This window comes from Erythranthe guttata, chromosome 14 (assembly GCF_056151865.1).
Source record: "Erythranthe guttata isolate IM_541 chromosome 14, IM_541, whole genome shotgun sequence".
NCBI lineage: Eukaryota > Viridiplantae > Streptophyta > Magnoliopsida > Lamiales > Phrymaceae > Erythranthe > Erythranthe guttata.
The window spans coordinates 18,728,670-18,741,945 of NC_142546.1; the positions used below are offsets into that span (position 1 = coordinate 18,728,670).

Below are 13,276 nucleotides of genomic sequence, written 5' to 3' on the forward strand. Positions count from 1 at the left end.
TTGGAATCGGAAGTGATTCTTCACTAAAAGAAAAGCATATATTAAAAAAAAATGATTTATATTCGGGAACAAAAGTCTGTTGAAACAAGTAAGAGTATTTAATCAGAATCTGATGATGAGCCTTGAGAATAGGGTTTTAATGTGAGTACCATGTTCGACAATGTCTCTGCAAGATCTTGAGCATCATCTTTCCCGAATCCCCAACTTGTGAGTATCTCACTCCCTAATGCTCCTCTCGCAATACCAAACTTACGAAGATTGCCCAATCGATTCTCGACAAATGGCAAAACAGCGATGCTTGAGCGCAGCCTTGCTGCCATGGGGATGGAGTGCACTTCAAGCGACCCTCTTCTTGAACTTGAATTGTCCAAAATGCCCTTATTATTATTATTACTATTATTATTATCCAAAGAAAGCAGCTCACCATTTCGACCAACAAGGTTTCCGAATATTGAAGGGAAAGGCAGCGGTATTGGAAGTGGGCATTGAGATACTGACAGATGAGAGAATTTGGGTCTTTTAACTGCATTTATATATGCCGACTGCACTGCCTCTTTTACTTGAGAAACCGACGCTCTTTCGCATCCTGATATTAATTAATGAAGAAATTAAAAAAAGATAATAATAATAAAACATCAAATATGCCTTTCTATCAGCTAGAGAAATTGTCAATTTCACAGAATTTCCAATATTACGGCTTATATCTAAATTCCAAATTCATCAATTACAAAATTCACTGTTACTAATATCTCTCTCTATCAAGCAACAGTTATGTAAAACTATTTCATAATAAGGTAAATAGCATTTCGCCACCACAACTTATTCACGTTTTGCACTTTGCCACCTTAACAAAAAAAGAAGTTGCACGTTGGCACCTGGACTCGTTATTTTGTGCCACGCTGCCACATATTCTTTATTTTCGGGCGATTTCAGCCGGAATTCACAACATGTGCGCAACTATTGTCTTTTCAAATCGAAATATATACCCTTTAGTATCCCTAGGCCCCGTTTGGTTGCCAAGATAAGATTAAATTGTCTAATGAAACCCAATTATTTTATTGGACGTCCAACAAAAAAAACACACTCGAAGGCAAGATAAGCCATGATTACATAATTTTGGCGGGTCGACCCGGCAATTTATAGGGGATACCAAACATCAAATTAAGTCCAACTATTTAGTTAATCTTGGCTTATCTTGGCAACCAAACGGGGCCCTAGATTATAAACATGAGATCGCTAATTTTTGGGGATTCATGAGCCAATCTGCATTTCATTTTTATATAATCCAGGCGTACCGGCTACAATTTATGATAAACAATAGATGTCCAAAATAAGGTTTTAAAAACGAGAAAAGACCAATAAGCCCCCCCCCCCCCCCCCCCCCCCCCCCCCCCCTCTAAGCTTCTTAAAACACAAATTCATGATAGATATCCAAGAGCAAGAGAAACGCGCATAATTAATTCGGAAAATCACCTGATGCAAAGGCTCCATGAACAGTGACGGACTCCAAAGAATGCATATCTTCAACATCTTGTGATGTTTCTGGTGTCAATGGCTGCAAAATCTCCAACAAAGATTTTTGCTCGACTTTTTTGATATCTGTTTGATTTACATTATTTTGATATTTCAGCAAAAAGCAGCTAATTCGAAATAAAGAGAATATAAAAAAATAGTATACCTGTCATCAAAGAAGGTGGCGGCATAGCAACGTCCAAAATAGTAACCATATTCTGCCGACCCTGACCCGCTAACATTTTTACAAGGTCGTTTATATTCAGTTCACCGCATGTGTTGCTTAATTGTGCACTTGGCCCAATTGGTTGCATTCTGAAAGGTAGACTGATTGAGTGTATTGCGGATGCATAAACTGCACTCGAGTGGTATGCCTTGCTGTCATCCAGACACAGATACTTCGCAATTCTACCTTCATTTTTTTTTAAATAATAAATAAATAAGAGTTTTTTTTTTTAAATATTAATAAGAAAATTGCAAGGAGTCAATTAAAGAATCGAAAAGTCGAAGCTAACAAAGGTCTCGTGAACTTATCGTTGCTCTATACTCATTAGTATCTCGCAATTTTTTATTTTATTTTTTTCTTGTGGCCAAAAAAATAAAATAAATACAACAATCTCATATAATGCTTACTTGTATGCAGGGATGGCAAACCGAGAGGGACAATCAATTTACAAAAAGATGCTAGCTTTGCAAATGAAACTGCATCGTGAAGTTTACGAGATACTGTCATCTTTCGATTTGTGGAATCTCCGCACAAGTCGGGACTACGAACAGAGTACAGTAACACCGGAATATTTGTGTACTGATCTGCTATGTTTTCTAAAAACTCGCCTGCCACACCAGAGAATCCTCCATAATCATCAACAATAAATTGTATTCCCTGTTAAAGGAAACATAAATAGAATTTCACCACCATAGAAAGACGAATAATTTACACAGCACAAAACAATCGAGTCTATAAAGAGTAAAGTATGAGCCTCAGTTCCAATGCAATCGAAAAAAAAAAAAACTCTCCGAAAATATTAAATTATGCCCCATTTGGATGGATTTCCAAAAGTTTTTTCCCATTTACAGTAAAATATTTTCTCGAAAAGGAAAACTGAAGGTGTCTGTGTGCCGGGGGGGGGGGATAATCAAGTGCACTTAAACGAGGCAAAAAGACGGCAATCCTAAAAAATGTAATACGAGAATAAAAATTACGTAAGTTAGAATATGACTTACCTGTGGACTGTCACATTCTTCAAGAAAAAAACGAAGCCTCTCGTTAATTTCTTCAGCGTGTAGACCCCCAGAAAATGAATCTCTTCCAATTCCATAATTGTTAAAAGAATTTAAATCTATCCATAATCCACTTAATTCGTACAGACTCTGAGGGTGATAGTGAACTTTCGAGAAGTCCGTCCAATGCTCGACTCCATTTTCCAAAGATTCGACAATGTCCTTATCTTCAACTTCGGTATGGGAATCGTTTTCATTCTGTTCCATGTACAAACTTTTCAAGAACAAGTTCTTCTTTAAAGGTTGAGATGTATGTGTTGTTACAGGACCTGTCCTACAAATTGACTGGAGCTATTAAATAAATCCACGTAAATGCCGAATTGGACAATAAAAGCAATTCAGTCTTACATCTAAAAGAACACAAATATTTCAAGGAGCATACATAAATAGAACAAAATATTAGCACGGAAATCATGCCAATGGTATTGTTAAAATCAGGATAGAAATTGCAACGAACGCTAAGCAAAATGGTAAAAACGGCGTCATTCAATAAGTGACTCTGCCATCTATTTACTGCACAGTTCTAAAGCAAGACACGAAAGAAACATTGAGGTCTCACCATGCTAAATTATCGATCGATGTTTCTGGGGCCTCGCCGTACAAAGTTCCGCGTGAACTCACTGATCCTAACGACCCTGTTCAGATAGTTCAATATCTCTGTTAGAAGAGAAGCTTATCCATCTACGGCAAATTCAAGAGATTTATTTGTACACGGTAATAATAATGAATCTTGTACCTTGAAAATCCACCGAAACCAAGCGAGGAGTGTACGTAAGAATACCCTGGACACAGTAGTAAATACATCATAAGAAACAATGAAGACTAGAAGAAAAGAAGCTTAATTGCAAAGAAACTGACCTTGTCGGTTTCACCGGTTCGGTAAAAGGCGTCCATGTTAAGGTCGTGGGTTTTGAATATGAGATCACTCTCAGGGCTGTCAGCCAATCCAAGCAACTCATCCTTCCAACACATCAAACAAAAAAATGTCAACTTTTTACCATGAAATGAAAATCACAACTCCAAAAGAACATTCCCAGAATCATTTCAAGAAAACAATTAAGATTTAAGTTAGTATTGAGAGTAAGGGGTGGTGCGGTCAATACATCAAACACATGGCAGGCACAGCAAAAAAACACAAGTAAAAGAGAGATTGATTGAACATCTCTTGTACCTGGAAATTCCAGAAGTGAGAGCCCACAAAATTTGCATAGCTTCCAACTTGGATTGTCACGATTTCCTTCATGGTTTTGAGATTTTGGTTGTGCTGCTTTGCTTGTGTGAGAGACGAACACAGCGGCTTTGCTCTTGACTACGGTGGTCGGAGGCTGGAAATTGAGAAAGAAATGGGAAAAATAGAGAGAAAAATAAAAGAAACGGAGGTAAGGAAGGATGAAGGATTTTTGGATTCAAGGAGAGAGAGAGAGAGAGAGAGAGGCTGTCAACGTGAAGGAGAAAGAAAAAAGAAGTGGGAAGAGAGAGAGTCATGGAGATGAGAGATAAAAAAATGTAAATAAAAAAATAAAATAAAGTAAAATGAAGTGAGGTATATGGTATTAATATGAAAAATGTGGAAAAAGATATATACAAATATAGTATTTTTAAAGTTTAATATTAATAAAATAATTAAAAAAATAAAAATAAAGAAATAATAAAAAACCCGGGTCGAACCCGGTTGAATAGGTCTAACCGTGACCCGAATGTCTATCCGGTTTTGTGTCCGGTCCGGTTCTGATAACATTGGTTGCCAGAGGTTTCGAAAAGTGAGCTATGTTTTCTATTAAATTATTTTATTATTTTATAATTATCTTAAATATTGAACATTGGCTTAATTTCACTTTGCACCCTTGAAATATACCATTTTGGCACTTTGCACCCTCGAAATAAATTAATAGCACTTTGCACCCTTGAAATACAATAAATCATGCATAATGCACCCCAAATGATTTTTTAAAGCTAAAAAATATAAATTTAATATTTGTAGTGATATTTTTTTAGGATGCCAAATGTCAAATATTTTTTTTATTCATCAATTATTTTGAAACTATAAAGTTCAAAAATAAAAATACATTCCATCAACATATTTAAAAATTATATTGTTTTATCAAAATTAAATATTTTACGAAAAAAATTCATTCAGCTATTACGTTATCAAGTTATCTGAAAATTATTTTTTCTTCCAAATATTTTCACCTAATATTTTACAAACAGTGACATAAAAGATCCACAATCGAATAATTTAGTGATAAAAGATTATTTTTTTTATTTTTCTTTTGTAAGATAATGTAGTTTTTTTTAAATAATCCGGTGTAATTTTTATTTTTTCGCACTTTGTCCGCTCGAAATTAGGTTTGAGGTTCAAGAAAACAACATTTTTTTTTATTTTGTACCCCAAAAAGAAAAACACCAATGAAAAATAAAATTGCCTTTATTATTCAATTGAGGGTGCATTGTGAATGATTTATTGTGTTTTGAGGGTGCAAAGTGCTATTATTATTTTTTGAGGGTACAAAGTGCCAAAATGGTATATTTCAAGGGTGCAAAGTGGAATTAAGCCATTGAACATTTATATATGTAATTTCATTTACAATATTTGTTTTTATAATAAAAATGTATAATATTAATAATTGCAATGGTCATTGAATTTTTATTTATATATTATTGATAATTTTGTTTATGAATAAATATATATTCAACAATATGGGGCTCATACATTAAAATTACACTATTCAGATACAATATTATTGATAATTTTGTTTATGAATAAATATATATATTCAAAAATATGGGGCAAGTACAGTAAAATTACATTATTAAGAAACAATATGTTTTTAGTTATCAAACAAGTCTAAACGTTCAACATGAAGTATTCAGACACTGATCTTAACCATTCAGTTATGTATTCAACATTCAGCATTCAGTGCTTAATTCTATCAAACGGAGCCTTAGCCCTTAATCGGGTCCCCCACCCTTTTTTCACGCGCCTCAACGCACGGTGCCCGCACTTCCTTCTGGTTTTTCTTTTGGTTAAATGTTTTTTGTACACTTTTTTTTTTTTGTTTCTTTTCATTTTGTTATTTTCATTTGCTGTCTTTTTTATTGTTGTTTAGGTTTTTTTTTTTTGTTTTTTTTGAATATAATTTATAAATTCTAAAATTTAATGTTTCTTATTATTGCTTTCCTTTTTTTTAAGAAATTTTAGAAATAACTAAACTAATTTATATATAATATTTTGCATATAATTATAAACTTAAAATAAATTATTATTATTATTATTATTATTATTATTATTATTATTATTATTATTATTATTATTATTATTATTATTATTATTATTATTATTATTATTATTATTATTATTATTATTATTATTATTATTATTATTATTATTATTATTATTATTATTATTATTATTATTATTATTATTATTATTATTATTATTATTATTATTATTATTATTATTATTATTATTATTATTATTATTATTATTATTATTATTATTATTATTATTATTATTATTATTATTATTATTATTATTATTATTATTATTATTATTATTATTATTATTATTATTATTATTATTATTATTATTATTATTATTATTATTATTATTATTATTATTATTATTATTATTTTTATTATTATTATTATTATTATTATTATTATTATTATTATTATTATTATTATTATTATTATGTATAACTGATTTGAGGCATTCCCTCATATATGTTTGTCGAATATGTGGCGAATGATCTAACATTAATATCATTATTTGCGTCCGTCATGTCACAATATGAATGACAAATCCAAAAGTCGTGGGACACAACTACTTCTAAAATTTTGTAATGGTGACCTTAGTGTGTGCCGTGCCAAGTAGTTGGACAGTTTTTCTACTCTCAGTGCATACAATCCAAAGAACCAGGCATACCTAGAAATCCTCGTGATTCATCTTCTTGAAGTAATCGCGGAATATCACATTCATTTGGTGAGTGCATGTATTTTCCTCGTACAATTCTATTATTGAGAAACATAATATCTTTAAGCTCATTATTGCAGTCGTCCGCCAATCAAATTAATCACAATGATCTGTAGAAAATTCATAAGCAAATATACGAAGTGCATCTGTTATTTTTTGAGTTGATGATAGGGCAAGGATGCAACGAAGCATTTTTTTTTTTTTTTTGTGAAGTATGAGTTATGATTTTCAATATCAATCAAAATGCAAGAAAATAACTATTTGTGCATTCTAAAACGTTTGCGATAAAAATCAACAGGATAAATACAATTATTATGAAATAATCATTCCATAAATGTTGATGGCTTCATTCACAATCATGATTAATATACTATTGTTGTGATGATTGTTTTGTATATGCATTATTTATTCGAAGAATAAAAATAAGCATCTCCTAAGTCTCTTTCTCGATATGAATGGAAAGAAACTCTTCATTTTCTGTGGATGACAAACTTGGTGATTGAAACTAAATGAATGAAGAATCCATAGATTGTGCTATGAAAAGTAGTATTTGTATAGTTTTTGAGTTGCTATATTTGTGTTAAGGGAAGAAACTATTTACACATAAATATGTGATCTAATGTATTCGTGGGTGATATTATCCCGGGTAATGTATTTCTGGGAGAAAGTGTGAGATATGGGTGATAGTATATTGTTTCCAATGATAAAATATGCCGTAAAGTAATTAATTTTTTTGCTTATGCAAAATGTTACGATATTGTTTAGTTGGGAGAAGTATCATGAATAATCTCTTCAGATGACAAGATATGCCATCAAACAATTAAATCTATTTTTTTCTCTTTTGGAAAAATGTTATGATACTACATTGGGAAAATATGACATGAATAATCTCTTTAGATGACAAGATATAACATCAAGCAATTTTTATTTTATTTTAGTTTTAGAAAAATACTATGGTAATGTTTTTTTCGAGAAAAGTGCCATGAATAATTTCCTCAGATGACAATATATGTCAACCAACAAACAATTAAATCAAGGGAAATCAAGCCATTTGTGGCATGGCCCCTCTTAAATCTCTCGGCCCGGATGGCCTTCCCGTTCTATTTTTCACAAATAATGGCACATCCTAGGATCTAGTGTCATATCTTGTGTGCTAGACTTCTTAAATAAAAAAATATTGCCCCCAACTCTTAACTTCACTTTTATACTGGATAAAATCACAGCTTATAGATCCATCAGTCTTTGTAATGTTATTTATAAAATTTGGGTCCAAAGTCATTGCAAACAGGCTCAAGCGTATTCTAAATGATATTATTTCTCCTACACAGTCATCATTTGTTCATAAACGCCTTATTACTGACAACGTCTTAGTTGCATACGAAGTGAATCATTTCATTTAAATGAATACTAGTAGTCGGTTGAACTTTATGGCGGTTAAACTTGATATTAGCAAAGCATACGATCGGATTGAATGAATTTTTTTTAGAAAAGTTCTTACCCGTCTTGGTTTCTTACCTGATTTTATTGATTTTATTTTGCTTTGTATTTCGTCTGTCTCTTATTCTTTTTTGTTTAATGGTTCGCGGTTTGGCTCTTTGTCCCCTTCTAGGGTTCTTCGACAAGGCGATCCTCTTTCTCCATATTTATTTATTTGTTTGTGCAGAGGTCTTGATTGTCTTGATCCAATGAGCGGTGGAAAGAGCAGAACTACAGGGTGTTAAAATTGCTCCGACGGCACCCCCTATTTCAAATCTTTGTTTCGCCGATGACACCCTCCTTGTTTGCCGGGCTAGTAAAGGTGATTCAACCACATTAAAAAGAATTCTGGACCAATATGCAAGAATATCCGGCCAAGAGATCAACTACAAGGAGACTACTATGTGTTTCAGCCTAAACACATCTTTGGTTACAAAAGAGTCTATACACAATCTGTTGGGGTTTCAGGTGGTGGGTCGACATGAGAAATATCTGAGCATGCCGGCCTCTTTGGAGAAGTCACGGAAGGACATATTTCAATTCATCCGAGACCGTCTCAGGGCTAAGATCAATGGTTGGGGGGGGGGAGGGGGGGGGGGGGGAAGAAATTATCTCAAGCAGGCAAAGAAGTGTTGATCAAAGCGGTACTTCAAGCCATTCCCTCGTACATGATGAGTTGTTTTGCTCTGCCAACGGGTCTCATTAGGGAACTAGAGTCAGCTATTCAAAATTTTGGTGGAGAGGTGGTGCAAACAGAAAAATGGCTTAGATGTCGTGGAAAAAGCTGTGTTTACCTAAATCAAAAGGATGAATGGGATTTCGGGACCTAAGAAGCTTCAATCATGCATTACATGCGAAACAAGTGCGGAGAGTCTTGACAGAGCCGCACCTTCTCCTTTCCAAAATCCTCAAGGCTTAGGTACTTCCCTAATTGTGATGTCCTACGAGCGGCAACTGGCACGCGCCCATCGGGTACATGGCGAAGCATGCTCAAAGCTCGTCCGTATCTTATGCAATGACTCCGCCGACGAATTGGAGATGGTACAGACACGTCTATTTGGTTCGATCCTTTTGTGAACACGGGAATTTTGAAGTCCTGACTACACCACCGGTGATGACTAGCTTTCCTGATAGGGTGTCAGACCTCATTGACCAAGATACCCGATCATGGAAAGTTGAACTCATTGACGAAGTGTTCTGGCAGGTTGATCGAGACAGGGTTTTGGCAGTTCCAGTTGGAAGTCGAAGAGCGGAAGACAGGTGGATTTGGCACTACTCCAACAAGGGATGGTTTACGGTGCGATCATGTTACCATAATGTTGCTGCACATACCTATTTCGTTAGCAAGAACTATGGAAATGGTGGAAGGGGAGTATAGTGGGAAGTTAACTTGGAAGTGGAATACGATTTGGAAGCTTCCAATTCCGCCAAGAATTCGAATTTTTTTGTGGCAAGCATGCTTGGAGATCCTCCCAACGAGCGCTGAACTTTTCCGTCGGAAAATCGCCTCTTCTCCAAACTGTTTGAGATGTTGGGCAGCAGGGGAAACCATTTTGCATGTTATTCAGATATGTTGCAACATGGATAGTGTATGGAGCTCGTCGGCCTTCATTCTCAGGCTACTGTATCAATTTTGCTCGATGTGGAGGTGGATGGAGAATGCGCGTTGCAAGTTGAGTGGGGAGAAGTTTTTGCTGGCTATGAAGATTGTGTGGAAGACTTGGGAATCCCGAAACAACAAGTTGCACGACGAGGTGGGGCTACGGGCTGAAGATCTAATTAGCTGGAGCAAAACTCATCTTAATGAATTCCAACAAGCCTGCTTGCGAGAACAACCATCACGAGGAATCCTTTTCCGGTTAAATGGTAACCTCCACCAGAGAGTTCAATCAAGGTAAATTTTGATGCGGCATTACCCTACGGAGAGAACTATCATGTAGTTTCAATGATTGCACGCGATTGGAAGGAAGAATGTCGAGGGTGGGCAGTTCGAAAGTTTTCGGGTCAATCACACCCGGTAGACTGTGAAGCATAAGCGGCGCTTGAAGCTATCTTGTGGGCGAGGTTAAAAGGCTGGAGTTGGATTATATTGGAAGGGGATTGCTTGCAAGTTATTAACGCACTTAATGATGGAGAATCCATACCCTCGTCGTTTGGAGCTTATGTTGAGGACTGCTTGATTTTAGCTAGATCTTATGATTTTCGTATTTTTTCTTTTGTCAAGTGAAGTGGTAACAGATGGCACACACTCTTGCCACAAAGCTTGGAACAATCTGTAATGGAGGAATTCTCCTTCCCTTAGCTTTAGCCAATTAGGCCTAATAAATCCTTGTGCCTCAAAGAAAAAGAAAAAGAAAAAAAAAATCATTAAAAAAATTATAAAAAAACTGTGAGATGATCTTGGTAGAAACTCAACTGGTTTCAAATTCCTCGGCAATGATTCAAAAATTACAACAATTTCTCAATCACACATAACTTTAACAACTATGCATAGGAAAACATCTTTCAACAATTATTTTTGTTACACAAATTGAGCTATGTTAATTGAGGTAGTACCAACCCTCGTTCGGAGAGTTGGTACTGAGCATCTACTGTTAGAGTAGAGGTCTAGGTTCAAGTCGGAAGAATTTGACAACAAAATGTCATCCACGATCCCTCTCTTCAGGCCGACTATCGATAAAGAAAATTTGGAAAAAGATGAATCATGCAGCTGAAAACTAAACTATCCATAAGACTATGTAACGATAAAAACGAACACAATCATAGCACAGAAGGTTAAATAACTGAAAATTCTTCACTACATCTCAACTTTTTTCTGTCACTAATTAATTTGTCAAAAACGAAGTCGTAAATGTAAGAAAACCCCTATGTCCAATATTACATTATTGTAAATGTCGGAAACAAGTATTAATTCTTTCTTTTTTTTCTTTCTGTCCTTATTGAGGAACATAATATTTTTAAGCTCATTATTGCAGTCATGCCCCAATCTTTAAATTGATCACAATAATCTGCAGAAAATTCATAAGCAAGTATACGAAATGTAGCTGTTATTTTTTGAGTTGATGATAGGGCAACGATGCAACGAGCATCTTTTCTAGGTGAAGTATGAGTTATGATTTTCACCATCATTCAAAATGCGAGAAAATATCTATTTGTGCATCCTAAAACGTTGCGATAAGATAAATAAAATTATCATAAAAATAATCATTCCATAATTTGTTGATGGTTTCCTTCACAATCATGATTAATATACTACTGTTGTGATGATTGTTTTGTATATGCATGATTTATTCGAGGAATAAAATTAAGCATCTCTTGAGTCTCTTTCGATACGAGTGGAAACAAACTCTTCATCTTTGTGGATGACAAACTTGATGATTGAAAATACGTTAACTCTTCTTGTGGAAACTATCCGAATAAATAATCCATAGTTTGTGCTATGAAAAATAGTATTTCTATAATTTTGAGTTGGTATATTTGTGTCATGGGAAGAAACTATTTACACATAAATATGTGATCAAATGTATTCATGCGTGATAAGATCCCGGGTGATGTATTTCTGGAGGAAAGAGTGCGACATGGGTGATAATATATTGTTTCCACTGATAAGATATGCCGTAAAGTAATTAAAAAAAATTCCTTTTTTTTTTCCTTTTGACAAAATGTTATGATATTGTTTTTGGGAAAAATAATGGTGAATAATCTCTTCAGATGACAAGATATGCCATCATGCAATTAAATCTCTCTTCTATTTCTCTTTTTTGGAAAAATATTATGATACTAATTTAGAAAAAAAAATCATAAATAATCTTTTTAGATGACAAGATATACCATGAAGCAATTAATTTTTATTTTTGTTTAGTTTTAGAAAAATGCTATGATATTGATTTTTCGAAAAAAATGTCATGAATAATTTGCTGAGATGACAAGATACCTCAACCAACAAAGAATTACATATGCTCCAATAAAATAAAATTTATAAGAAAATCTGTGAGACATCTTGGTAGAATGATACATAACATTAACAACTATGCATTGGGAAAACATCTTCAGCAATTATTTTTCTTACACAAATTGAGGTATGTCAATTGGGATAGTATTCAGAATGCAAAAGTTCATATTTGAAATTCTTTTTTTTTAAAGATCTGTTAACAACCTCAATCCGCCATTGAACTTCTTTACGATCTTACATTAAATTATGAAAAACCAAATTTATCGGTAAGTGTTTGCCAAAAAACGAGCCGTCCCGACCCGTTCACACCCCTAGCCTCAGGGGCGGATCCTCTATATGCATAGGGGGGGCTGTTGCACCCCCAATAATTTTAATTTGGGTAAATTACACACACCCCCCTGAGGTAAGCTTAAATAACTGTAAGGTCCCCGTGGTATCGATAATTACACTCAGCCCCCTGAAACGTAGTCAGAAATTCTAATGGGATAATGAATTGGATACGTTATTCCGATATGGTACTAACGGACTATTGGTTTCAGAAAGTGGTGGAGACAACAAAGAGCTATAGGTGATTTAAGAAATGTTCGGGAATGTTCGGGGAGCCATGTCTCCCCATAACTCTTTGTTGTCTTCACCACTTTCTGAAACCTATAGTCCGTTAGAACCCTATCGGAATAACGTATCCAATTCATTATCCCATTAGAGATTCTGACTACGTTTCAGGGGGCTAAGTGTAATTATCGATACCACAGGGACCTTACAGTTATTTAAGCTTACCTCAGGGGGGTGTGTGTAATTTACCCTTTTAATTTTACATGTTCCATTATATATATATATATATATATATATATATATATATATATATATATATATATATATATATATATATATATATATATATATATATATATATATGAAATTTGTTATTTAAATATTAACTTGGGTAGTTTAATTTTCCTTTAAAATCTGCTAGATTACTACTACCGAGAATAAAAATTCAAACCCCATTCTTATATGATTAGGTAATAATGTATATTATTTTTTTAATTTTATTTAAGTTCTAAAGAGGAGAGAGTTCTAAA

At 33.9% G+C, this 13,276-nt stretch overlaps 1 protein-coding gene across 1 annotated transcript; it reads right to left on the minus strand.

Moving 5' to 3' along the window:
- Positions 1 to 4,323, minus strand: LOC148765357 (plasma membrane, autoregulation-binding site, misato segment II, myosin-like, tubulin/FtsZ protein). The gene is made up of 9 exons (XM_088813570.1): positions 3,965 to 4,323; positions 3,652 to 3,753; positions 3,530 to 3,575; positions 3,353 to 3,428; positions 2,737 to 3,067; positions 2,146 to 2,395; positions 1,679 to 1,924; positions 1,474 to 1,599; positions 1 to 586 (listed from the first exon to the last, which is right to left on the minus strand). Exons 1-9 carry the CDS (start codon positions 4,034 to 4,036, stop codon positions 99 to 101), a joined length of 1,737 nt encoding a protein of 578 aa, XP_088669696.1. The 5' UTR covers positions 4,037 to 4,323; the 3' UTR covers positions 1 to 98.
- Positions 4,324 to 13,276: the final 8,953 nt, after the last annotated feature.